The sequence below is a fragment of the Toxotes jaculatrix genome, chromosome 14, assembly GCF_017976425.1.
Source record: "Toxotes jaculatrix isolate fToxJac2 chromosome 14, fToxJac2.pri, whole genome shotgun sequence".
Lineage (NCBI taxonomy): Eukaryota > Metazoa > Chordata > Actinopteri > Toxotidae > Toxotes > Toxotes jaculatrix.
Genome location: NC_054407.1, coordinates 8,967,418 through 8,995,158, shown reverse-complemented (window position 1 = coordinate 8,995,158; position 27,741 = coordinate 8,967,418). Strand labels below are relative to the sequence as shown.

The following is a 27,741-nucleotide window of genomic DNA, read 5'->3' as shown; positions in this document are numbered from 1 at the left end:
AGATCTGAGTGATATTACAACAGTCAGATCAGGAGGCTGCAGACTGCAACCATGTGAGTGAGAGAGAAAGAGAGTACAACGTAGGTGAGGGCAAAGACAACACAAAAAAAAAATCTGCAAATTGGTATTTACATGTTCTGTGTTATAATACATCAACAGTGAAATCCAAATTTTATATTTTTTGTTCATTTTCAGTACATAGCTACAAATAAATCAGAATTACAAAAGTTTTGAGAAGTACAAAACCTTCAAGGGCTCTCCGACGTAGCAAAGATAGAATTAACATTAGTACTTTCGGTAGGAACAAAAAATAGCAAACACACTTGAATGCAGTGTAAAAAGCTTATCATCTAAAAACAAACCATTATAAAATACCATTCCACTGTCATAGACATCATCTGAAATAGTGTCTTTGTGGTACAGTCCAATCACTGCTGACTGCTTTAAAGCAAACTTGAAAATAGTCTTTAGCCTCAGTACAAAAATTTTTTTTTCTTTTAAACAAGTAACATTCTGAACAAAAACCTCACCGTGTGTGTGTGAGTGTATCAAGCCGTTAGATGTTAAGTTTATGGCTGCTAGATGATGCCTGCTTGGTTCGACTTACCCAGAGGAACCACACAAGACACTACTCATCCTTGTTTCTCCACTGGCACACCGCACACTTTCTGCATCAAGACGATTTTCATAGATAGATTTTCAAGAGCATTTTAAACGTTAGATGTGTCTATGATGGCTTAAATAAACACACCTCCTTGTTTCTCCATCTTTTTAGCCTAAAGTGCAGAGGGAAAAAAACCCTTTGAAGGGCTGTTTTTTTTCTCTATGACTGTTTAATGGTATTTTATTTAAAAAAAAACAAAAAAAAAAACAACCATTCCTCATGGTTACGACCCCTGGTGATGCACAGCAACATCACATACTGTTTTTCAAGCGTCTTCAAAAAGTTTCTTTAAAATCCACCCTCAGCACACGAGTGGCATACAAAAGAATCCCCTGTGATAGCACAGATATATATTTATATATTTATATTATATGCAGATACCATGTTACATCAAGTCATATGCTGCAAGTCTGCTTTTTAAACAAGCACAGACTTGCCTCACAATGGCAACTCTGAACACTACAAAACAAAAGCGCTGTCTATCCGTGCATAGGCCTGAACACAGCCCGTCTCCAGAGAGAGTATGTGTGTGTGTGTGTGTGTGTGTGTGTGTGTGTGTGTGTGTGTGTGTGTGTGTGTGTGTGTGTGTGTGTGTGAATGCTGGGCAACAACTGCCTCACAACAGCAAACCAAAGCAAGGACTGTAGTGTGTACTTGGGTCAACACTGGATATGAAAGCTGCACACACACAACAGAGTGAAAGTTTTAAGCTGACTCAAGGTCGTGAAGGACCGCTCAACCTGACAAACTGATATGAAACCCCGAGTCGTCGAGTCACCGTTTCAGTTGCTTTGTGAGCGAATGTTGAGTCATGTTTACGAAGGTGCGATCAAACACCCTGTGCCTGCAGAGGAAGTGATACTCCAGATGATGTTCTGATGTTTAATGACCAAGCAGGTGAAACAGGACACAATTAGACCGACTTAGTCTGATTATCATTCAGCATTGGATAGCAACAAGCTATTATCTGAGGAAACAAGCACAACTATGACTATTAATTGTTAACGTCAGATGGATTCAAGCGGTTATGGGCTTGTTTTCCCGTATATCTCTTTCTCTCTCCCTCTCTCTTTCCCCACAGATCCCAGAAGCTGCACTGATGCCAGAAAGAGAGATATTACTGTGCCACGTTACCTCACTACTGACACAAAAAGCACGGCCGTCTATTCGTAAGCTTAGGACGCAGGTCCAGGACGAGCTCGGTTTAAACGACGGGAACCTCGCGCTGACTAACTGCGCTGATGTCTCTCTGCCCCGCGCGCTGTTATAACACGAGAGCGACATGGTGTTTAACAGCTACACAGGTTATCTCTCAGCATAGAGGTTTTGAATTCTTTAGAGCTCCGTATTAACCTGATGAATCGTGAACACCTGAAAACCATTTCTGAGGATAAACGTTGCGAAAAGGATAGTTCACCCTTTGATTAACTGCTTTAGGCTTTGTTTTAAAAAAAAATGGCAAACCTGGAACAAACCTATCGGATAAAAATAGTTGACCATTTCATCGTCTGAGCTATACATCTGCATTTTTGAAACTTCGAAGACTGCCAAAACAAAAAAATAAAGATGAATGGATCACCCGATGAACAGTTTTGAACACCCACTGTAAAAGACAAACAACTCTCAACCCCCTCCCCCACCCTCCCTTCTCTCCCGACCCACATGTAATATAAAACCTACAGAGATCAGTAAAATCCAAATTCAAAACAACAATGTCCACAGGACACCAAATGCTGACATATGCAATATGCACACACCAACAGAGAACAAAAAATCTTTATAAATCTGGTACAAAGGATAAAAAGAGGAAAGCAAGAAGAATCCTGGTGTTTTGGTTCGGTTGTGATGGGTCCAACAGGGTTATACTGAGTGATAACACGTCCTGCAGGTCTGTCAGAGTGTGTCCATACAGACCTCAGATACATGTGCATAAGAACTGTATGTGATGAAGGTGTGGTCCTTGTGTGTACATAAGTGGGGATGATGATGATGGTGGTGGTGGTGGTGGTTTTGGTGGTGGGGGGGGGGCTCCGTTTGGCTGTATTGGCGGGCCATGCCATCTGATGGGACTACAGCAGTGTGACGGACAGGCAGGGACAGTCAGTCATTTTGGCTATGTACACATTCGTAGTCGGTCCATGGCTCCCCCAGACGAGCGTCATTTCCTCAGGTCTAATACACAAACCTTGAAAAACAGAAAGGAGCAGACAAGTTAGACGTGATGCTCCTCTCTCTGCTGCGAGAATTTCAGTTTCTGCCCCGTCAGGACTTCCACACGGCAAACATTCATTTCTCATCAGTAAGATTTCAGACGCTTCTACGTATAAAGTTTCATCACGCTTTTTGAGTGAGAGTCACATGTTAATTCAAATTCAGTTCATTCTTACTATAGTTAGTACCAGTAATGTGAGCGAAAGCCAGATATATCCTTTATACCGCACTCAGGGCAAAATATTGTGTGAACACCTGCTTTGTTTCGTCCATAAGCGTAGAAACCGGACAACACCGTGATGCATATTCTGATCCTTTATTCGGTATTTTTGCACAAGCTCGAGAGGCAGGGATTTCAGTGTCATGTCCACAGTTTCATTCATTTTTTTATATTGAATCCTCTCAAGCTCTGTCAGTTTGGCTGAGAAGCATCAATGAACTGAGATTTCCAGGTCTCTTAACAGACTTCCAACACGATTCAAGACCAGATTTTGGCCCCGGAAACGTAATGACATTCAGAAACTTGGTTCTCAAACCACCTCAGCGTGTCACAGCTATCTGCTGCGGAGCTGCAGTGTGCTCTCTGAAGCTGATTTTCTTTGAGGGTCTCTCTATATTATTCTCTCATCCTGGCCAGTCTCCCAGTACTCGTGCCAGGAAGTAACATTTCCCAGCGATTAATTCAAATGATCAGATTCTTCAATGATGTCCCTCAGATTCCTTTTAGTGCTATTTGGCAAACAACCAGGTGGCTGCAACATCCCTTTAACTCTGCAGTGGCGTCTGTCCAGCCACTCGACCATGAAACTCCTGACTGACAGAGTGTTGCAGTCACCTCCCTGAACACCTTCTGGTCCTGCTCCTGTGTTTAGTCAAACACTCCCCAGGTTAATGTTTAAAACTGTTGCATGTCAAAGGAGTGCACTGGATTATTAAAATCTGAACATTAATAAATATTATTACTTAATTTTAGAGTAAGACTCAACTAAAACAAAACATGGAAAAGTGAAGGGGTCTGATTTTTTCCCTAAAACTTTTTATGGTGTTTATCACAGGCTGTCATTTAGTGAGAACTAACATTTCAGCCTCTAGTGGCTCTATCTAGTGTTAACTAAAGGCACTGCAACATCAGCTGTTACACTGAACGTTTACCTGCAGTAGAAGCAGGTTTGACCTCAGTGTCAAAACTGAACCTGACCACACACCATGACCCCGTTTTATGGCGTCCGCTTACCTCCTGGGTCAAACCTTTAATACACGGGGTCGACCCTCAAAGTTCCCAGGTCAGTAGGCTGGTGTGAGCAGTGTACACAGGGGCCAGAGTAGCTGTTATGTGTGTGACACAGCGCTCGGAGCAGCACAACTCACCGATCCATCTGACGCACTGGCTCCTACTTTGTCCCCCGTTGCGTTCCAGCACACCTCGAAGATCCCTCCTGTCCCCCGGTAGCTGTGGACTAAAGCACCCGTCTAAAGAAACACAAACACACACGTTAGCAATGGCAAGCAGCTTCTTTATCGCATTTGTGCAGCTTTAACACAATGTTTATTAGCGTGTATGTGATTGCTGGTTGTCATCCCAGACCTGAGTGTTCCAGATGTGGACACACTTATCAAAGGAGCCGCTGGCGAGGTGCCTGCCGTCAGGGCTGAAGGCCACGCTGTAGACGGGCTCCTGGTGGCGGGTCAGTGTGTGGATACACACCCCGCGCTCTACGTCCCACAGACGCACTGTTGAGTCAAATGATGCGCTGGAGAGAGGGAAGCAAAGTGAGCGAGTGTTGTAAGGTGCAAAACACAACATAAAACTTAAGTAAGATAACATAAACCAACCCAGGATGATGATAAGAAAATCCTTATGAAGCAATTAAAGACTACACAAAATAAATCCAGGCTGATATAATGTATGATTTCAGAGGTACATTTCATGGAAAGAAAAACGTGACACACTGAGTAATACACTGTGAACGGCATTGCCAGTTCCTCACACTGATGACTGAAGGTTGCTGAGCCCACTCTGATCTGCTTGACCCTGTGATTTCCACAGGATCAGCTGAGCCACTGTGGCATGACTCAGAGGTCATCTGAAAATCATTCAAAGGTGGCCGTGTGGTGACTCACAGCACAGTCAGCCACCAGACCTGTCTCTTCAGATGTCTGTATCCATCCCAGGCCAAACTTATTATGGCCACTCAAACCTGCATATTAAAGCAGCTCGCTGCAACCTTCAGTTCGCTGCCAGATATTTTATTGATGAGGTTTGATCAGGGAATGGGACTACGACATATATCTGAACAGAGAGCAGAAAGCTTAAAACACGGTTTTAAATATTTCACACACTTAATGTCCCCTTGAGCAAAAGAATTAAGAATTTGCACAAGGTTCTTGATACACCAGAGCAGACTGGTAATGAACCCATTCAAGCACAGATGACTTGATAAATCCCCACCTGGATTTATCAAGTATCGACAGTCTATAAGCACAAAACTACCTAGTAGATATTTAGTCAAATGGCGTGAGGAGGAGATGAAATCTCCTGAAACTGAAGCTGGTGTTCATGTGCAGCTTTGTGCTCTTACCTGGCCAACATGAGGTTGGCGCTGGGGTTGTTGGTCCCGGGGCCTGTGGGGCTCCACTTGATGGTGTAGATTTCTTTGTTGTGGGCCTGGAGATCATGGACACACGAGTCCTGTTTCATACTCCAGATCTAGATGCCGGAAAGGAAGGAGGTGATAATAATACAAGCAGCTGTTAGACCAGCTTGTAACATAATGTACAACACTCTTATTTTAAAACGTGTCTGATTAATGCTCTTTTTGCTCTTTTCTTGGCCACCAGGTGCCACTCACTACATGTGTTTGTTGAGTGGACTGACCTTGAGTGTCATGTCATCAGAGCAGGAGGCCAACAAGCTGCCAGTAGGATCCCACTTGATGGCGTTGACCTCATTCTACAGAGAGTAAAATGCAAGTTAAACAAAAAATGTGACTGTGATTTAGACACAATGTACTTAGAGTAATACTCTTAAATTAACATCCAGTATGTCTGTGCATCCCGATAACTGATTTATAAAAGTATGTGTTTTCAACAGAAGTGGTTAAAGTTTTTTTAAATGAACATTAAAGCTCTGATCAGAAACTGCAGGGGTCCCCAAACACCCCTCATATTATCTAACAGTGGTGTATTTGGTACTTGGCGCTCACACAGAAGACTCGTGTCTTACCGTGTGTCCCTGGAAGGTCTTGACAGGTCTGTCCTGACCCAGCTTACACACATGGATGCACATGTCTGTGCTGCAGGAGGCAAACGTGTTGTTGCTTTGCCAGTCTACATCCAGAGCAGGTGCTGTTGGGAGACAGAGACAGAGTTTAGTGAGATATACAGGCTGAGCGTGAGATGCTAACATGAATATTATGGTCTGAGTACAAATTTCTCATTGCCACAATGGATCTTAATTAACAATAATACTGTAAGTGAAGACACTGGTTTCAAAACTATAACATACAATGTGCACATTCATTTGAGGGTCTGTTCTGATACGGTCACATTCAAACACATTCAACCAAACACTGTCGCAGAGCAGAGCTGTTGTGCAAAATGATTAAAGCTAAGCTGAATGTGGCCGAGCCAATGTTATCAGTCCCAGTGTGTGGCAAAGATTTGGTGACAGAAAAATGAAATTCATTCTCACTATGGTCTCACTGCAATTCAGCAAAAGGTAATATCTGTCGAAAAACAGAAACTGTTACATGAAAAGTCATGTGGAACAATCCAGCTGACTCCTGTCACTCACCCGAGTGGAAAGGAAATTGCTGCTTTGCCTCTCCCGTGTGTGCGTCCCAAATAATTGTGGTCTGTATAAAGGAGGAGATTTTTATTATTTATATTCATTTAGATGTTGTACACCTGAGACCTTTTTAAACCTGCAAGACAGCAGCACTTGTATGCTGAAGGTGACACTGTGCATGTTATTACACTTCAGTACACTAGATGGCAATGTTTAACAACATCCATAAACTGTTTCTGGATGAGAGCATCTGACGTTTGATGGAAATGCATCTCGCTCAGATGTCAGACCTTCACATCAGTGAACTGTAAGCACACGCTGACATGCAGTTATATACTGAGGACAGTGTGTGATATCACAGGCCTGTCTGTGGTTTACATGCTGTCCATATGCTGGTGCCTTTCCCTTTCAACAACTAATGTTTGTAGAGAATCATTTTAATACCACTGGCTTAGGTCAATGTGCTTTACCTTGTCTACACCAGCACTGAGGATGAAGTTTCCTTTCTTATTCCACTTGAGCGCAAATATAGGACCTTTATGTTGACCCAAAGTACTGGCCAGGTTACCTGAAAATGTAAAAAATACAAAGCAATTTAGAAAGAGAGCAAAAACATTTCATCACCCATACATCCTTGCAGTGGAAGCTGAGAATCTTACCGTCTTTTGTCCATATTCTAGCAAAGCCATCATATGAGCCTGTTGCCAGCAACGTTCCCTCACTCTGAAAGAGACAGAGGTGATTCTTATTGGTTTGAACTCAGTTGCATTTGATCTTTTTTCAGATTCATGTGCACATTTTGGTTCATTATTGTGCCTTATTTCACCGGTATATTCCACTGTCTTTATTAATGAGGCTTGTACTGTAACAAATAGTTAATGACAGATATAAATATTAGTGCATTGTGCATTGACTTGCACTTCTAAGGGGAAAAAATGGGATTGCAGCTGAGCAGTGTAGAAGGCCTGTTCCCCTGCAGGAGTGACTCGCCCCCATATATCTGGTTGGAAGAAATGCCTTTAGCAGAAGTAGTGGCCACAGGCATGCACACACAGCACTAGATTAGATTACTAAAAACTGCACTCAGTGGAACAGACGCGCACAATCATAGTGTTCAACTACACACACACACACATGCACACACTCACATTCCAGTCTAGTGAGGTGACGTCTTTGTTGCTGGGTACGTCCTGGCCCCCTTCCCGTATGCAGTGCCTCAGAACCAGCTGGGTGGATCCGCCTGTGCTGTTCTCACTCAGGTTCCAGATCCGTGCTGTTGAGTCCCCGGACCTGCCCGTGTCAATCCACACACAGACACACACACACACACAGATAACCTAACATTAGGCACAATAACTTGGCTTTGACCTTTAAAATCAGTACTAAAAATGGTATGAGACTGACCATTGTTGCTCTTGAGTAAGGCTGAGGTTTTAAGATATTCTACTTAACACAAACCCAGTATTAAATCCAAAAACTTTTAAAAACCCTATTAAATAATTTTCACATCATCTGTTGAGAAAAGAGAAGAAAGAAATTTTACAAGCACAAAACTCAGCAACTTTGACATCGTTTGTGTGGACATCTACTGTTTATGGAGCCCCTCTTATGTTACAGGACTGTGGCAGAGTGACTGTACTTCTCTCCAGCAGTGTGCCCATGATTAGTAGCAGGAATATGCTGAATACACAGTACACGTATCCAGCTTAATACTCACCTCTGTTGGGCTGGCTACGTTTCTAAATTAACACTAAACAGAATCCTTTACGCAGGAAAAAGTCTAACAAGGTTTTACATAAATGATGATTCCCTCTAATCCTTGTTTTTGTTTTGTCTGGCAAAGTTAAATCACTTCTCTCCACTGACCAAGGCATCGATTCATGTGCAGTGATGAAAATTTTTGTTATGGCTCAGGGTGATGGCCCTTTTACTGCCAGACAAACCCTATAGTGGGATGGATGTTTTTTTGAATTTCATTATCTCTACTCCAGGGAATCATGATAAGACCAGCTGGTGCATCTTATCCAATCACATGTACTTTGCTTCTTTTACCATCTGTGCGACTGTTCAGAATTTTAGGGATTTCCCATGAGCTATGTTGACAAACACAGTAGGACGAAGGGGAGGAGATGTAAACGCACGACAACATAAAAAGGAGATAGCTGATTCATTGAGAGGATTTGTTTAAACTGCAGACTAACAAAGCTGTGAATTTAAACGAGAACATATTAAAATGCAATCTTTGTGGTTTGGCCTGATCAGCTAAGAAGTGTGTGGTGTTAACACAAACCAACCCTACTCTTGAGGCACCCTGTCAAAAACAAGTAATGCAGACTGTTAACGATGGTAAAACTCAAGTAAACATCTTGGTTTGACACATAGCACTTAAATCCCTCCGTTAACCCACCAAACTGTTGTACAAGAATACAAGACTGCACTCAGACATAACTCTAAGGCTGCCCTCCCCCCCTTCGTCTACTGATCAGTCAAAAGGGGGTTGCTTTGAGAAATAAGTATTCAGTTAATTCGTTGTTGTTGTTTTTTTTTTTTACATAGGCAATAAGCCTTTAGTCATTAGCTGTTACTGGAAAATCTGTGACACGCCCAGCTTCAAAGTAATATTCTGAAATATGCTTTGCTCTTTAATAAACATCTGGGACAAAGACACTGGAAAAACAATGACTCTTGTCAACAAAGATTACTTAAGTAGTGATAAATGAGTTGGGACATGAGAAACAATTGTTACTCTTCTCATTAATCCAAAGTTTTCTCTGAAAAATTAGCTTGCTGACCCATAAGAGACAAAGATTGCGTTTTCAATTATCTCATGTATGTCCATCTAAGTTAAACAACTCAGCCTACTCTGGGCCACAAACAAGATGTGTGTCAAATGTAAGAATTTATTGGTAACAATGTGATTAACATGTAATTAAAACAGACTAACACATTATATGATGCGAGTGTCCTAGTAAGAGTATGGCACATTTCCTTCCTATCCCTGACACTGTATGAGCAGTGAAAACCACGTGCACTCAGAGGGATGATGTGGTGATACTGACCCAGAAGCGAGGAGGTCGTTCACTGGGTTCCAGGCACAGATAAAAACTTCGGACTCGTGGCCCCTCAGGACCATGGCTTTACTCTGGGGGATCTCCACGTCCCTGTCTACCTCCATCATCTCTGAGTGGTGATCTACAGGAGGAAGAGAGAAGCACAGAGAAAACCATTAACTAAAGGTTTGCATAAGAGTAATCACATCCACTGTCCTACTGCTCTGAAGGTAAGGATGATACAACTGCAGTTGTGGAAGGTAATGGAAAATAAAAACATATGTAATGAATCACTGCTTCCAGTAAAATAGCTTTTGAAATGAATAACCAGTTTCTCCCAAAACACAAAGGCTGTATCTGATACACCAGCAAAGTATATTAACAACCAGGCAAGCAAACTGGATCAATTTTAACAACGTTTGACAATATCTAATTTCCGAGGAACCTCCAGTCCCACAGCAGCACACGTGTACTTCATTGTCTGATGTTGTTAATTCAAACAGAATGACGACACCAGTGTTTCTTGACAAGAGTCAAGTAAACGGTGCTACACTGAGTGAACACCAGCCTAAACAGCTGACAGCTGTGGAATTAAAGAGCAGGCTGTGCTGTTTCTGAAAAGCCAAGAGTGTTTGTACCAAACACAGCTTGTCCAAAGGGTAGGCACTGAGTGTAAAATACAACTTATCAAGCCAATGCTAGACACTGTGAGTGAGTAAGCTAACGTTCACCCTGTGCGAACCTCAGAAGCAGTCTATAATTTGATTCTGAAGTTGATTAAAACGGGAAAAGGAAAGAGGTTTTGAAAGTAAACAACCAGGCCACATTTTCTCTTCTGTGCTAAACCACACAACTGTGTGCTAGGAGAAGGTGAGTAAAGACATGGGCACAGGCAGAACAAAACCAGGAGGAAACACGTGCGGGTACGAGGAAAACACCAGAGTAGCTTTATGTAATACCAAGCAAGCCACAGACATTTTACACCAGACACAATCCCCAAAGTTGTCCTGCAGCTGTCACGAGAAAGAGGGAACAAATCATACTCACACACAGAAGCACGCACACGCAGAGAAAGATTTCCCCTAAGGGAACTGGTTAATGAAGGGGGTTAGGTTTAAGTCCATGCAATAAGAAGTGCCTTACAGTCTTTTACAACATTCAAGTCATGTTCTGCTGAATTTAGCAGTAGAGTTTTATCTATCACTTTACTTATGAGGGGAAAAATTCAATACCATGATACATTACATTACTTTTTATAATAAATAAATATAATGTGATAAAAATTGCCGAACCATACACTGTATAATTTAGTCTCTTTTGATTATTGTTTTGGACTTTTATGTATTATCCAACGTTAAATATTCTATATGTGATAAAGGGTCGAATCCCAAACAGCTTACACGACTAAACTTTTAAAGTTCAATCTTACAATGTCGAAGTATTTAGCACCAAAATAACATCCTGCATAAGCTTAGGGAAAAAAAGTCTTGCAGGGTGGCCGACCATTTTTTTTTCCACCCACACACAAGGAAACACAGCTGTTTATTAAGAAGCTGATTCAGAGGCTGAAAAACCATGAGCTAGCTTACTGGCTAAAGTGTGGGGTCCGTTTTCCTCCCCGTTGGCAGCACCCTCTCCATTTTTTGCGCTTCCCTGGGGTCCTGTGCCGCTGCCACTGCCTGCCGCAGCCTGCTGCTGCTGGGCCAGCTTGTCTCTGTAGGCCTGCTGTCTGGTCTGGACTACATCTGGCATCACAGCATCGATCAGAGACAGCGACTCGATGGGCCGCCCGTCAAATAAGGTCCCATCCTACACAGAACACATGAAACTTTATGTAACCACACTTTCTTTATGTGAATACAGATTTCTTGTTAAAGTAGACATTATTGCACATCACCAAAACAATAATGAACAACTAGTCAATGTATAAGCCAACAGAGCACTTCCTTTTCCCAATTTGTTGTACGCTTACACTAATTAGTAGCTGATGGTGTAAAGATAGCAACTGACCTCATTGATGCTGACTTCAGCCTCCACATACTGCAGGCCCTTCTGGATGATGGAGATGAGGGCAGCAGGGGGCACCAGGGCTCCATTGATGTTGGACTGGCTGATGTGGCTCTCTATGCCAAAGGTGAACGCTGAGTGGGAGAAGCCTGTAGGAAGCACGATCATTTGGAAAGTAGGATTGAGTCAAAGTTCAACAGCAGCAGTGTAACACTTTTCATTTTAAATAATCAGAAATACTGAAAACAGTGTAATTCACAGAAAGTTATTTACTGAAAAAAAAAGGAGTCTCTGTCACACTTACCTGACTCTTGCAAGTATCTGTAAACCAGGAAATTGACCTCATCACTGCTTATGCTCATTTTTAGTCCTGGTGATTAAACCATTGGGTCAGCACAGGATAGGAGCCTGTAAAATCCAACCACAGAAAAGAGAGTCTTTGCCTATTCAGAGGTGATGGAATTACACATCATAGAAATGAGCTGAAAGCAGCTTTTACTCCTATCTTCAAAATATCTCCATCATCTCGTGCATTAACATCCCACAGAAACATAAATGGATAGTAAAACGTAAGATGACGTGCAGTGGCACTGAGCCAGGTGTAAAAGCGAACTGTCTCACACACACACACACACACACACACACCGAGGATGGTGTTACACTACGAGCTAACTTCCAAACTGGCACACGCGATGAAAATAGAGAAGAGGAAGAGGTTAAAGAAAACACATCACCTTGCTTGACCTAGATCTTGCAACTTCAGAACATGGAAGTAGGCAAACGTAAACTGTGATCTGCCATTTGATAAATAGTGATGTCTCGTTCCTCTCTACATTTGGTGGCTGCAGAAACCTCCTGGCTCTAGGCAGGGCACCAGTTTCCATTCATTAACCTACAACTGGAAATAATTACCAGCCGTCTTCACGAGGCAGGCGGGGTATTTTGGACCAAAATGTCTGGATTAGATGGGTTTTAAACCTCAGCAATAACAGATTGTACAGTTCTTGTGTCGGGCCTCCATATTTATTCATGCAGAACCCGCACTGTTTAAATGGGACTATGGAAATAAACAAGGGGTCTGGCCAAAGGACAGAACCTCTACTGTTTCCATCGTGCCAGCCCGCTGAAAAAGTCAACATGTCTTCTGCCGCATCCCAGAGGCTGAGATCCAAGACCAACTGAACCAAGAGGCCTGGAATCTAGTAGAAGCCCTTCAGCAATCCTTAACAAGGTGGTCACAAAGTCCTGATGGCTAGTGTTTCTCACAGTGAGGGACTACCAGTAGAACTGAGCAAATGTCTCGACACAACCAGAATAACTTACAGAACAGACTTCTGTTTAGTGTGACGCCAACAATACATGAGAACAATCTTTCACCATGAAATAAAACATAATTTCAACAATATATGGTCTTTTTCCATGGCACCAGTGCTGTGCTCAGGCTGCTAGAGTACGCTGTTTTTCCATTTTTTTTCTTTAAGGCTCGGTACAGTTAAGGTGCACTACAATCATGTTGATATAACACTTCTGCTTATCTAATACTAACCTGCTTTCAAAGGGTGCCGGCAAAATGTCATTGCCATACAAGTGACGCAGGAGCAATGGACAGGGTCAGAGCTTGGTTACAAGAATAGGTCGACATATTCATCTTCTGTTTTATGAACATTGGGGCTGATCACTGGCTCTATCAAGAGCGCTGACACGTCACTATTTATATCATTAAGCTGTGATTCTTTCTCCAGGGGAGTGATCAAGCTGCTAACTAGACTCTGGAGGTACACATGAAAATGACCCATCCTCATTTACAGTGAAGATTAACACTGCAACAAATGTTTTTCAATAAGTGCTTTAGCATGCAGCTAATCACAATTAAGAAAATAAGAAATTACAAACTTAAAAACAGCAGCACTGATTAATCTTAGTTATAAATGAAAGTACGAGTTGGTTTCTATGTGTCATGTTGCTAACTCTTACCCCACTTCCTCCCCCCTCACTTTCAGCCTCACTTACCCCTGAAAAGGACCTTCAACAATACTGATGGACTTTGAGTTACCACGAAATATTTCTAAATAATTTACACAGGTGTAAAAGGCAACAAACAAACAGAGTCACATGTACAAACAAAAAAGTCCACCTGAGAAACCCCCACAGTGTGGACCTACAATCACACACAATATAGGTGCTCTTTCAAAACAAACAAACACATTACTGCACACCAATGTTAAATTTGATTTAATGCCACTGGTTCCATTATTGCAGACCTGAGTTTTGAATAGAAAGTCTATGTTCAACAATAATGTTCATTCATTTCAACAGAAAACCAAAGTGTACTGAACCACTGCCACACCCCACCAAACCTAGGGCAGTGTGCAGCAATTCAGCAGCGGAACCATCGTATTAATAACACGACTCAGACCAACCTTATGACCTCAAAACAACAGTGAATGCCACTAATGTTGTACGGCCTTTATCAGTTTCTCCTTTGCTTGGCACCACAACAACCACTTCTCCAACACATAAGCTCAGCTCATTGTTGAAACAACAAGGCATGCTGGACATTCATTACACTTACATGCCAGTGAACAGCTGCAGTGGTAACTGATTAAAGCTCTTGATTACTGCAACAGTTATGTAAAGAACTGGATTATTTTAGGTATTGTACGGTGAAAATTATGGATGTTCTAAGCCATTTCTGGGACGTGTGTAACATTAACTGTTAGTCTTGTCTGAGTCATTCCTGTACACCATCCTCCCACTGGCTGAAAGGGAGGCTAAATTCATACCTCTGATTCCTGACACTTTGGCATAGCAATGTGATCTTCCATGCATCAATATAAGTATGCAACCACAAAAAGAGGCAAAACCAAATTCTGTGCATCAAAAAAAAAATAAAGTGAGATACACTACCCATGTGATCACGATGTCTTCAGAGGTGCATCATAGCTCTGCTGTCCTCATCAAGAACTCTCAGTCCCTGAGAAGAACAAGAAAGAAAAATGAATTCACCTCTCCCAACTCATGAATTGTGCTGAAGTAACTTCACTGGTGGAAATCATGCCTTAATTATATAAATAATACAGATTACATTGTTTCTCCATGATGAAATCACTTCAAAATGTTATAGAAAAAAATCAATACTCTGTACAACTACATCTTTTGTTGAAGTATTCCTATCAATAATTTTACAAACAAGAAAAATTAAAATCATTCATTCCATTCAATAATTGGGTTAGGCATGCTTGGCATGCTTTATACGCTTCAGACCATCTCCCACCATGGACTGTAGTTCGGTAATCTGACCCCAGTTTTCCAAGTAATGTCTAATTAACACTTTGCACAAGTGTAGCAGCAAGCAGCACGAGAACCAGGCAGGGCCTGTCAAATGTTCACAGAAGACTCCATGCGATTCTCTGTCAGTGCTGTGACAAATGACCTTAAATAGAATGGGCATTTTAGCAGCAGAGTGTCAGAGAGTGGGTGAAAAGGCAGCCAGGGGAGAGTGTTATGAACAGAGGGGTGTGTCACCAAACAATGAGAGAAACTGGGTCAGCAATGTAAAAAGCCAAAACAGCCAAAGGACATTTGTGCTATGCCCAGAGGACTGTAATTAAAAGGGGAAGTGTGCTTAGGGTAGAGCATAGAGTAAATGAAATACAGACACGTCACTGACAATTTGATTTAGTAAAGATATGTTTTAGATGCTTGTCGTCCACAATACTAACATAACCAACTTCTGATACTGGATCACAAACTGGGGCCAAGGACTGAGGTGTAGTCCTCTTTTTGAATGAAGTTACGCTCAGTTGTGTCTTTGAGATTTTGTTTTTGTCGCCATTTCATTCGGTGTGACTGCAGGGCCTTCATATCAGCTCATACTGATTTCGTGCAAGTTAAATGCATATCAGTTATGTCACCATGCTAATCTGCCGGTAGCTAAATTAGCGAAAAAAAAAAGCATGGCAGGCTACTGGCGGAAATACACTGCCCATCCCCCACACACGGCGGGGAGTGAATGGGGTGAACAAACTACAGTGTGTACGTTAACCGACACGCTGGTTGAGGCAGCCAGACACCAGACCTGTGGCACAGTATGTGTCAATGAATGACACAAAATGCACTTTACCGCTTTAAAACAAGCATGAACCACATGCCCCCTTTTCTGTTTGCAGAAAACAGAAATACGTTGCACCGCCGAATGAATTGTGTGTAACAATCATTTAATACAACTCATCACGGTTGTAATGTAACGGCAGGCTGACGATTGCCCACATGTCATGGGTCACTAAGTGGATGTGCCAGTGCGAAATGGGAACGGGCTTTGACGGCGCTTCTAACTTATTGTACGCGATTGTCGGCTAAACACACAGCGCTTACGTTGTCTTCGAATTTACCCCGCTAACTTGCAATTAGCAGCTTCCCATTTAACACACACTGCCACGAGCTAGGTAACGTTAGCTTCCCGGCTAACGTATGAGTTTACATTAGTTTTGCCTTGGCGGCGGCCGTACCCGTCACCACACATGCCACTCAGGCAAGGCGGTTTAAGATTTCGCTAATTTGAAGCAGGTCACCAACAGCTAGCGGCTAAACTAATGTACCTCACCCTGTATGAATTAGCGTTTTATTTAAATATTTTTAGAACACTTGACTCCAGAAACGTTAAGTTAGATTACTTAAAACAACATTTCTAACGAGGACCGTGAGATCGTCAGCCCGTCGGTATCACTCTAAACCTGCTAACACGCTAGCGAGCTAGCTAACACTAGCATGCTTATGCTAATGACAGTGTTGCTATAATCTCGTACCTCCTTGGATAAAACCTTTCAATTGCCGATATCTTCCACAGCTCTTGTGTTCAAGTCATACCATGTTATCTATTCAGTCGATTGCAAGCCAGATAGTTTTCGCACATATATTAACTGTCGTTGGGTTATAATATTAAAGCTAAAGCCAGGCGGTAAGAAGCCAGCAACGGCTTCAGACATTCGACACAGTGGAGTGACCTGACATGCACAAATGAGCTGCCTGTACCTACTGTTATTTCAAAGCGCCACTCACTAAAGCTCAATATAACGATTAACCCGTGACGACGGCGGTGGACATTATATTCACCGTCTCCGCCATCGACTGTTTCAGAGCGGGATGGGCTACTTACGTAAGAATAATAGCCAACAGATGCCTATTCATCAACAGCGTTATTTCAAATTTGTACCATGTGGCGCTAAAATTATAATGCTGTATAGACAACTAACCTATTTTCCAAACGCGCCAAACAGCACGTCGCGGTTTGCTTAAGTTTAAAAACCGTCCTCCAGCGTTGATTTAAATATTAGCTCCTGGTCCGTTTGATGGGTTCACAGCAAAATGGAGCCTAATTTCCTCACTGAAACCGACCAATGAGATGGAAAAAAAAAAAAAATACCGAGGCCTCCTGAAGTTTGTCCCGCAGCCAAGCACCAGTCATAACAAGAGCGTCCTCGCCCATCCCCCACTACACCTCCTTTTTGCTTGTCTGGTCATCACTAGCCATGGATTAATGACACCCCACCCCCTATCCTTTGCTCAGTCATTCAGACTGGGAAAGTCAACAACAAGCTTACATCATCAGTGCAATCTGTGTTTTACACTGATTTTTTTTTTTCTGTTTTTTTTTCCAGCTGTGTACATAATCCATAATATTATTTATTTGCCCTGTGTTCTCAGGGAAGATGATAGCCCGAAAGCATTCCATGCTGTAAGATTTATGAAATATCAAGGATTTACTTGAGTAAAAACTGTGGGGGACTGGCTGTCAAAACTCATTATACTGCATCTTGTTTGACTGTGATTAGTGCCTGCCCCCATTTAAGTGGCTACACTGCCTCAGCCTTTCGTTTGTGAGATGATGACATATCATGAAATGGTGAACTGGGGACCATTAAATTAGTTGTGCTACAGCAGCAAGTGTGCAGCATATTCAGTACATTCTTTGTTGCAGGGGTTTTTCTTGCTGCCGCTAATGTAATAATCTCTGCTCGGAACACAGATGCACTTACAACACCCCTTTTTAATTTCTCACACTCTGTGCATCTTCACAAACAAAAGGAAACCAAAGAACAACCACAACATCAAAACCATATGTGTGTCATTTTGTGAGACAAATAAGTTAGCAAAGCTAAAACAGCTTAGTATATAATCTTTTGCTAAGCCAACACTGATAATGTAGCTATTTATTATTTGGATAGCCTGTCTGATTAACTGTGCTGCAGAGTGATAGATTTGGCTGTAGCAGATAATGTATATTACTGCAGTCCACTGATTTTTTTTTTTTGCCTTTGCTCCTTCCCAGTCTCTGAGCTGTTTGATCCTCCCACTCAGTTATGCACTCATATGGCCCTTTGTCAGCATCCTTGCAACTTGTCCACCAGAGACCCCACAGTCTTATATCTTGTTCCCCCCATTCATCAATGTGGATGGGTCCGTGGACCTTACATTTCACTGTAATTTCTTTACATAGAGAAAAAACTGGTAGGATTGCACTAGAGGTGGTCTCAGTGTTAAAACCCCAAGGACTGAGGTTGAATTTTATGCACACTACACAAAACTGTGCTTAAAAGTCTGCAAAACAGGTTTCAGTTTCAGTGCTGTTTGCCTCTATTGGTCCATTTACGGGTGATTTCCCACATTCTGCCTCTTGTTTCTTTCTCCTCAAGCCAGAAATATGCGCTCCATCACTCCCACTGCGTGAGGGTGTTTTGGCTGCCAGTGAAGAAATGCAAAGCAAATTCCTCCTCTCCAGTGCCAGGCTTTACGCAATATATGATTCACTCTAGGGGCAAATATTGTGAATTGACTCACCTCTCTTCTGTGACTGTAAATCCCACTCATCCATTTTTACATACAGCATATGTACACGCTGTATACAGTACATTAATAGATATAAAAGATACACATCAGCATACATCTGTGAAAATCTCTAAACTGTAAGTTGTGTTTGTGTCAGCATGCTGCAGCTCTCCATAAAATGAGATTAGCACCGTTTCCCTCCATAAATGTGAGACTACGAGGAGTACAGCAGTATGGTATCTGTGTGTGTGTGTGGGGGCGGGGAACTAATCGGCAGGACAGTAACACGTGGTTGCTAGGGATGTGAGCACAGCAGCAACACTGATAAATATGTGCTGGACCTGTTGGCATTGTGTCATTGCTTGGATACAGCCACACAAGTGGCAGCAAGCTTTATCAACTGCCTTAGCAACAGCAGAATTTCCTTTTCATGGGATGTGTGTGTACATTTGTGTGTAAATAAGACAGAAAATTAATTGGAGATTAGTGACTACATTCGAGGTAAGGACTTACAAACCCTTTAAAATAAATAACACATTATTCGGATGCTCTGTTCATGCGCACAATACGAGCTCTGACAAGCCGATGAGTTTGTAGTTTCCCAAGATAAAAGCCCCTATCACAATGATGTTGAGCGTGATTAGACATATCTACAGTATATAATTGCCCATGAGACTGGGAATTGCTTTCCTACATCAATCAGCACAGTGATACACAACAGCACAGGTGACACTTCACTCAATTCTTGTACAAATATTAATAACACTCCCTGTATCTAAGGTACATGCTATTTGTTAGATAACAGCAATTGACACAGGACAAGGCCAACTTGACCTAACGGCTGTATCACATCTGAAGTAAAAGTCACCTCACATGCATCATTAGCATGATGCATTATATGTGCGAGAGAGTGAGCGACAGAAAAAGGCGGAAAAGGGAGCAGGAGAAGGGACTGCAGCTCAGCTTCACTGCCTGCTCAGCAAGAGCTATTTTTAGATCCTGAGAAACAAAGAAGCAGAATCGCCTTTCATCCCCTTCTGTAACTATGTTGTTTCACCTCCAAATGTGGTACTTGAAGACAGCGAGCACGTCTTTGTAGCTATGTTTAGGTCTAACCTCAAATAAATACAAATGCCTTTCCATCTGCCCTGTCTTTTTTTCTCGTCCTGCTATATTTGTGCACGTGTTTTCCTGCCATCCCACTGTATGCAAAAGGGATGCTATTTCTTTTTCAAGGCTAAAGGCCAGGGTGTAATTAAAGGGGAAAGCATGTGTGCTAGGAGGAAGGAAAGAGCTCTGGAGTTCTTCAGGGAGATTGTCTTTTATTACACTGTACTCTCTGTTCATCATTGGATGGGTCTTGGTCAGTGTAAAGTAGTAAGCAGTGTTCACTTCTAGTAGTAGAATATGAGCTGATGCTGCTGTTATACAGGGCAGACTTGGCTAGACAGCTCATCAACAGGGGTCTGCAAGGGAAAATCCCCCCTCTGGTCTGAGCAAGACTGTTGTGATAATCACTGGTCGAACTACACTTGATTTTCAAAATAAAAACATCCCATGGAGGCAAAGCGCAAAACGGTGGAACATTCGATGAACAACAATCAGAAATGATAAAAACAGTCCCCTGCAAGATTGTCCCCCTCACCCTCAATATGAGAATCTAAATGAGTATGTACAGGCTTTCAAATTATGTATAAATATGGTCCACATTTACGGGATCCCTGGAAACAAATAATGCTACAAGGCTAATTTACCTGAAAATGAGAATCACAAATTTACCTGTGAATAAATTGTGTTTTTGTAGCACAAAACCTAAACCAATGCAGAGTCATCTTTCTGATCCAACACTGAGAAATTCAGTTTTTTTTTTCAGTATTTCTTAATGTGCATCCTTTGAGGGAAAAATGAATGGGAAGCTGTTGTTTATGATACATCGACGGATAAAGATGTAACTTTACATGTTTGTAACCAACACACTGACAGGCACAATCTTTTTTTTCTTTTTTTTTTACACACACTCGCTTATTTCCCCACACGTTCACACATTTTCATTTTACCAAAATAAAAGCATCAACCCCAAAAATTAAGGGCATTCCATCTGATCTGTTGCTCCCCTACACCCCTTCTATTCCAGTTTCTGAGGTTGCAGAGACACCCTGTGGCCACGTGTTGCAAAGTTTTCCTGTCTCAGTGTCTGAGGTCGGGACTTTCAAGTTGCCTATACATACTGTACATTCGTAACATGAAAAGGCAGAGGGGTTTGAAATAACTGCTCCTGAATTCCTCTGTGGATGTGAGGCAGTGCCTGCAACAAACATAGCGATGGGCCCACAGCGCAGCCAGTCAGAGCCAGATTTTTGAGGGGGTGCAGTTGAGATTCATTGTGCTGGACCAACTCATTTTAAGCGTGACGGCATTGTACAGGGAACTCATATTACTAACACAGATATGGCAGGCATCCTGTCCACTTGGGGCAAGAGTTTAAATAAGAGGTAGCCAGCTGCTGTCCCTGGGAGCCCAGACCATGTTGGAGTGTCACTGCTGACAGTTGTAGCACAAAGTCTGGATTATCACAACAACCCAGGGACAAGAGGTAGGACCTCACAGATTGGACATATTAACACTGCTATTTCAACACAGCACACACAAGTCACACACATAAGCTGGGGTTTATTGTAATTTGAATGTGCAAAGAAAGAGGTGATTTCAGGCACCAGGGAGAACACACATAGCACACACCATGTGCTATATGTGTTGACAATAGAGGGTCAACTCACAGAACATAGCTGGGAATACAAAAGAGTTTTAATCTTTTATAGGTCTTTACAATCATGTAAAGTACTCAGATTTAGCCACAACATGGATTTTGTGTCTGACCTTCTGAATAAGATAATTTATAGCCTACTGCGATTTTTCGTCTTGAAGTGTCCTTATGAATGACAATTGGATCATTTTAATGGGCACATGCTGTTTTTCCACTCTGTTTGAGGAACAGCAAGATGGTAACAACTGTGAAATACACATAATACGATTATAAAATGGATGATTGAGTTTTGACACATTTGGCATTTTGTACAATAATATAGACAGAAAGTACAATATGTCTGAGACATGCAGTTTAGCTGGCTATGCCTTCCACTGTTCACACTGTTCACTACTGGCTTTTTTTCTGTGTGCACCTCAGGTAAGTGTTTACTGCTTTGTTATGCCTCTGCGGGGTGCCGTGCAGTGGAGCATGTGACTGTTTTTTCAAGGCACCAAACACTGGGACAGCTGACAGAGAAGCAATAATCACTGGAAGGACAAGGCAAAAAATACATCCTGAGACATTCTTCATCAAAGAATGCGTTGATAGCAGGCCAGGCTTTGAATTCCACAGAGCTGTTAAGCACGCAAGGTGAAAGTAAACACCTACTAAAGCAAAATTTGCAGGATCAAAGCTGAGTCCTCAGATCTCAGGTTAGTCTCCATATGTTGTACTCACCTTCATTTCACTTTTGTGATGTACATGCAATGTGAGCTCAGTAAAATCCAATGAAATTTACAAGTAGTCATATAAGGCATTGGATGAATTATGAGACAATGGGCACCTTGGCACAGACATGTGAAAACCCTCTAAAATAGACACAAAACCACTACAAAGACTCAGCTGTTTTTTGTGTGCTTCTTTTTGGTCATTTTGCTTCTTATTGTTGTGTCTTTGTGGTCATTTCGCACCTGTAGACACACATTTCGTGATTGGGACATTCTGCAGGTTAAGCAGAATTATCAGGTGCTGCTTCTGGTTGAAAAACTGCAGCTGGCCTTCAGTAATTCAGTAGATCACGCTGAAGATGAAGAGATGCTGTCTGTCTGACCCTCTGGACCCCAGGGCCTGTGCCCGGTGGGCCCGTTCAGTAATCCATCCATGTATGACATGACACCTGCTCTACAATTATTCAGTCACGCTTTCAGTCTTACAAGATGGTAGAGCGGCAGCTGGAAGAAATATGACCCAAGGACACACCCATGAAGAATATATAGTGAGGTCAGCTGATCCTATCAGCTTCTGGCTCAGGATATGTAGTTCATTAAACTGATAATATGAAAATCTGAACGACACGTTTCTGCTGGGATAAGCAGTTTCACAGCAGTGCCGGGTGTTGGAGCATCTCTTCAGACACACAAAGACTGTCTCCCTCCACTGCTGCATGTGGCAACACTGCAGACACAGTAGCTTTTTTAAGTAAGCAGAGATATGAAAAAGGACACAACTATATCTGAAATCAAACTTTTGGTGTTGGTGACTGTCATTCAAAATCTCTTTTCATCCTATGGCTATGATACTATTTCTGATTCAGTTCAGTTTTAGCCATTTCACTTCAGTAATTTCAGATTTTCAGGGGTCTCATGAACTTTGGAAATGAACAAACCTTTTTTTATTGCTCCTGTGAATACAATTTCCATCACTGATTTTAACAAATAAGAAAATTATAAAACAGTGATTTCCTACTTGCTTTCTTTTCTTGCAGCTTACTAGGAAGGTCCTGCAAAGTCAGACTCAAAGCCTGAGAGAGACTGCTTACCCCACATTGCAAAAAGGACAGCATCACCGTCCATTCCTTTTAAGTTATTAGGTAGGAAGTCACCTGCCACTGTAAGTCCAGCCTCCATGGAGCATGAGACCCAGCTGCCAACACATTTACAGCCCTCAAAACCCTTTAAAATCTTTTGCTTGACTGTAAACTAGACACAAGGGGTGAGGTGGTCTCTCTGAAAGCGTGTGGCTCCATGTTTAGCTGAAATCAATACAGTTATGTGTGGAACTTGAGGCTCTCGAGGGGCTATGGTCAGTGTGCTTTTATAAAGGAGAAAAGTTGGAAAGTTGTAAGACAGAGCAGAAAATTTACGTAAGTGTGACTTTTTGTTGCTTTTTGTTCCATGTTGTTCTGCATGGAAAAGCGCATGGAATCTTTCAAGAGAAGCATAAATACAGATAACACATATGATTTCCTTCAGATGTCTTGTGTCCTACTGGGGTTGTCTCTCAGCAACAGTTCCCCTAAGCAGCTGGGAATGTAATACAATAAGGAAATTACTCATCTAAGAAGAACGTGTTGGCTTGTTTTCTAACTATTCTGCTCCCAGCACTCTGGTGAGGTTGTTATCCCCCACAAAAATGAAAATGTTAGAGGACTGAATGGTGGCTACAGAATGTCCACTGTTCCAAAATCTGAGCCATTCTCTACTGATTATTCTGCATCTGAAAGGGAGTAAATAAACAATATGACTTGATTTATTGGTATTTCTTATTCACTTTTGGCTAATGATGGAACACACTTTTGATTTTGACAAAGCAGTGGTATTACTGTTTTGATATGAGCAAATGACCACACATGACTAATAACACAGCCATGTAAACACATTTGTTCTAAATTGTGTTTTTAAATAAATCCCTGGCAATCTCATGAGTGGGTTTGCATCGACCCTCACATTAACGAAAACCCTTGGCTGAACGAGAACTAATAACTCATAATGTCTCAGTTGCCATTCATTTGCATCTGAATCAAGGCTAATGTTATTTATGGGACAGCACTGAATACTGTGTTTTCTGCAAACGATAGGACCTGCAGAGAGCGAGAGGAGGCACATGCAAGGTGTTGTTGTTGTTGTATCAAGAGAGGACCCAATGACTTTGTGTTGACAGCTGAAGTGGTCAGGATACAGCAGGTAGGTTTGTTTTTTTGTCATGGAACACCTCATCAGCATTAACACCTTTCATTTGTGGCTATCTGTCATCTTGTTTACTCTATTGTAGCGTTTCTTTGTGTTCAAAATGAGATGTTTATCCGGCAGAGTCCACTGTATCAGGGGCGCTTCCTATCCTAGCACATCATAGCACTGTGATAATCAGGAACTGATGTCTGCAGGGTTGTTAGGAGACACATATACTTATTTCTTTTGTACAAAACTGGACATATTGGAGAAATTGTGAATTTGACAACAAATATGCATCAAAGGTACAGTATGATTTGTTGTTCCTTTTACTCACTAATTTGTTCTGTAACCAGTGGCTTGGGATTTCTTTTATGATTATGATCCTTGTAGTGAAAGTGAATTTCTGTGTGTCAACTCCTATGCTATGCTATGCTATGCTACATTACAGCTAAACATAAAACTGGCTGTAATTCTTCCCAGGTCTTTTCAACAATCTTTCCGTTCGGCTACAGTGAGCAAAGGAGGACGTGGATCATCAGGAAAGATGTTCTTTGTGGCAGGTGCCAAAAACACAGCAGGATCGGGGGGAGGAAATGAAAGGAGGTAACAGGTTTATACCATTCCAGGCCTAAAAGAATTCACTTAAAACACTGAGGTTAAAAATGGATTCGCATGCACTTTGATTTTCCGTGTCATTTGTACAACAGCTTTTAAACAATGATTCCTCCTCAATTTCCACCATCAGGTCAATCTACCAAAAATTTCGTGAGGTAGATTTATTGGACAAGAAGAAGACAGTGACAGCTCTAAAGCCTGGTGAAGATCGAGCCATTCTCCTCGGTCTTGGAATGATCCTCTCATCTGTCATGATGTACTTTGTCCTGGGGATCACCATATTACGCTCCTATGCAGACAGGTACAGGCCTGTTGTGAGAATAGTTGTTTTTTTTTCACCTTATAAAGGAGTTAACTTTGATGTTCCTGTCAGAAACATGTTTTATTCATCACATGTGCTTGTTGACAAACTGCTTCAGTGCTCTCTCAACCTGAAATTTGCAAAATTGATATTATATGAAAGCAGATTTTCAGGGACAAATTACACCCCAAACTGAGCTCATTTCATACCCCCAGACCCCCCAAAATGCATTTCTTTTTTTTTTTTTGGCATTAAATTGGATCTTCATTTAAATGTCAACACAGTGTGTGGACAGAGGAAGGTGTGTGTGTTGTTCTCAACTCCACGGTCACAGCAGACATGAACTGTTCCTACAACTGTGGGTCAGACTGCTGGAGAGTCTCCAAATACCCCTGTCTGCAGGTCTTCGTGAGCGTCAATAACACGGGCCGTGTCAGCCGTTTATCTCACAATGAAGAGACCCAGGACGCCAGCTCTGAAGTGAGTACTGTGCCAGAGGGAAAATAGAGGGAATTACTGAACCGTTTCAAATGTTGACAGCGGCTGTCAGATGTTGGCCTGGTTATAAACGTACTCTGCTCCCAACGCAGAAAATGTTAGCTGATAGGATTTGGAATTTTTCCTGGTCAAGCTAAAAGATGATACATGAAGGGCAGTGTACTCAGTATTGTCAAATATACAAAACTCAAAAGCTCAAATCACCAAAGCGAAAAGTGTGACTCGCTGATTGCCCTCGAGATAACCTCAGTGTCCTTCAATCCTGTCCTTGCAGTGTTTCTATGTGCCCAGGTGCCAGAAGGACAGCATGGCCATGCACGCCATGATAATGAACATCTCCGAGCACCTGAAGGTGAACCAGCAGGTCCCCTGTTACTACGACCCGAGCGAGCAGCAGGAGACCATTCTCCTGACCCGGCTGTATGACCACAGCGTTGTCTTCCACTCGCTGCTCTGGCCCTCCTGCATGCTCACAGGAGGGGCCCTCATCATTGTGATGGTGAAGCTCACACAGTACCTCTCCAGACTGTGTGAAGAGATAGGGAAGATCAAGAGGTGAAATACGTGCAGCAGCTGTGAAAGCCAAGCATATGGTGGTTTGGTGATGGACATATGACATGAAAGGGATTGTTTGAACCGAACAACCTTGCTGTGACCTCTTGCAAACTTTCCACTTCAGCTAAGACATTTGGAACAGCTGACTTTCACTCCGGACTGAGGATGTGACTGTTTATAAAAGTGAACTGAATGTTCCGACGCGGAAACTATCAGACATGTAATTCACTGTTATACAGGGAAAACTATGACTGGATTGTGCATGGTGTTAAAGCCCTGTAAATTGTTCTGACAAACTACAGTGTATTATGAGCACGTGCTTGCTATGCTGCTTATACAATAATACCAACATATATTTGAAGAGACAGAGCAAAACACTACTGTCTTTCCAAAAATGTCTCCTATGTTTCTGGTTGTTAATGTTGGGCAATGTTGTACAATTTTGAGAACTTTATGAAACTTTCCTGTTTTTTGATGATGATGTTTTCTGAAATAATGTGTTCTTATTCTATACACACTATCCCAATTACTGTGACCAATTACTATGCAGTAGGTCTTATATTATAAAATGTAGTTATATAACCTGGTATGTGTATATAAAGCATGATATACTCACATGGGGAAATGTACCTTACCTACAATGAAATTATTAAGCTCTGCGCCTCTATTAGTATTTGAAACACTATGCACATTCTTTAAAACGAATCTTATTGATCTAAGGCTCACTTACATATACCTGCAGATTTTTAAAAAGTTAAAAAAAATATATATACTCGGTTTACAAAATAGGGTCACAAATCCACTCTTCAAAAGAACAAATAATGCATCCATCTCCAGGTGATCTCATTAACAAAAACAGAAATTTAATGCTCTCATTGTGGTGACCCTGCACAAAGTGATTTGGATCTTTCTGGTCACACACTGCGGCTCTACAGCTGTAATAAATGATCATCTCCATGGGATAAACCTCTGGCAGGGCTGTGCAGTCTTCTTAAACTTCTTTAAATAAAAAGGTTTCGAATATTTTCATCTTCATTAAAACATAGAGTGATAGATAATAGATATATAAATAATATCCCTATCTTTGTTTTTTCAACCAAGGAGCAATGGACATTTACATTTGTTATGTCACTAATAGTTCCTCTGCCCATGGCCTATAACTTTCCACTGAATTCCATTGAAATTATGCCTAGTTTTATAAGTACACCACAACAAGCGCGAAAAAACGTATTGTTCTAGGTAATAAAATAAAACACAACGTGCAGTGGAGTTTATGAATCACACATCTAGCAGAAATACTTTTTTTTTCAATCCACGTTTTCTCCGGGGGAATCCATCCATCCACGCACATGCTGCGGAAAGAATTTGCTTTGGGCTCTGCATATGACTGGCTTCAGCAACACAACAACAACTTTGCCGCTGTTTTTCCTCATGTGCTCTTTGGTGGCATTTCCTAAGAGGCATTTCATCTCCCATCGAAGAAAACAGTGAACAAGCGGTTTCCCGTGAATTCCCCAGTCTCATCCCATGA

General features: G+C 41.8%; 2 protein-coding genes across 6 annotated transcripts; one reads left to right on the top strand and one right to left on the bottom strand.

The window, feature by feature from the left end:
- Window positions 1-813: 813 nt before the first annotated feature.
- On the bottom strand, window positions 814-17,109 carry tbl1xr1b (tbl1x receptor 1b). Of its 5 annotated transcripts, none has more exons than XM_041055358.1 (16): window positions 16,972-17,109; window positions 14,627-14,693; window positions 12,024-12,127; window positions 11,723-11,868; window positions 11,302-11,521; window positions 9,722-9,854; window positions 7,811-7,952; window positions 7,322-7,385; window positions 7,133-7,230; window positions 6,669-6,729; window positions 6,099-6,220; window positions 5,751-5,825; window positions 5,455-5,582; window positions 4,461-4,626; window positions 4,244-4,345; window positions 814-2,849 (listed from the first exon to the last, which is right to left on the bottom strand). In XM_041055358.1, the coding sequence occupies exons 3-16, from the start codon at window positions 12,079-12,081 to the stop codon at window positions 2,823-2,825; spliced, it is 1,542 nt and encodes a 513-aa protein (XP_040911292.1). In that variant the 5' UTR covers window positions 12,082-12,127; window positions 14,627-14,693; window positions 16,972-17,109; the 3' UTR covers window positions 814-2,822. The 5 variants fall into 5 exon arrangements, with proteins under 5 accessions (XP_040911292.1, XP_040911290.1, XP_040911291.1 ...); XM_041055356.1 differs by lacking the exon at window positions 16,972-17,109 and adding an exon at window positions 16,525-16,703; XM_041055357.1 differs by lacking the exon at window positions 16,972-17,109 and adding an exon at window positions 16,586-16,697.
- A 7,103-nt stretch (window positions 17,110-24,212) lies between these two features.
- kcnmb2 (potassium large conductance calcium-activated channel, subfamily M, beta member 2) lies at window positions 24,213-26,344 on the top strand. The gene is made up of 5 exons (XM_041055591.1): window positions 24,213-24,253; window positions 24,722-24,844; window positions 24,987-25,157; window positions 25,442-25,637; window positions 25,930-26,344. Exons 2-5 carry the CDS (start codon window positions 24,786-24,788, stop codon window positions 26,212-26,214), a joined length of 711 nt encoding a protein of 236 aa, XP_040911525.1. The 5' UTR covers window positions 24,213-24,253; window positions 24,722-24,785; the 3' UTR covers window positions 26,215-26,344.
- Window positions 26,345-27,741: the final 1,397 nt, after the last annotated feature.

Coding starts and splice junctions, on each gene's coding strand:
- kcnmb2 (XM_041055591.1), top strand. CDS start 24,786: ATGTTCTTTGTGGCAGGTGCCAAAAACACAGCAGGATCGGGGGGAGGA. Junction 25,158..25,441: donor TTACGCTCCTATGCAGACAG/GTACAGGCCTGT, acceptor ATGTCAACACAG/TGTGTGGACAGAGGAAGGTG. Junction 25,638..25,929: donor CCCAGGACGCCAGCTCTGAA/GTGAGTACTGTG, acceptor CTGTCCTTGCAG/TGTTTCTATGTGCCCAGGTG.
- tbl1xr1b (XM_041055358.1), bottom strand. CDS start 12,081: ATGAGCATAAGCAGTGATGAGGTCAATTTCCTGGTTTACAGATACTTG. Junction 7,386..7,810: donor TCACCTCACTAGACTGGAAT/GTGAGTGTGTGC, acceptor TGTCTCTTTCAG/AGTGAGGGAACGTTGCTGGC. Junction 4,627..5,454: donor GCCAACCTCATGTTGGCCAG/GTAAGAGCACAA, acceptor CCCTCTCTCCAG/CGCATCATTTGACTCAACAG.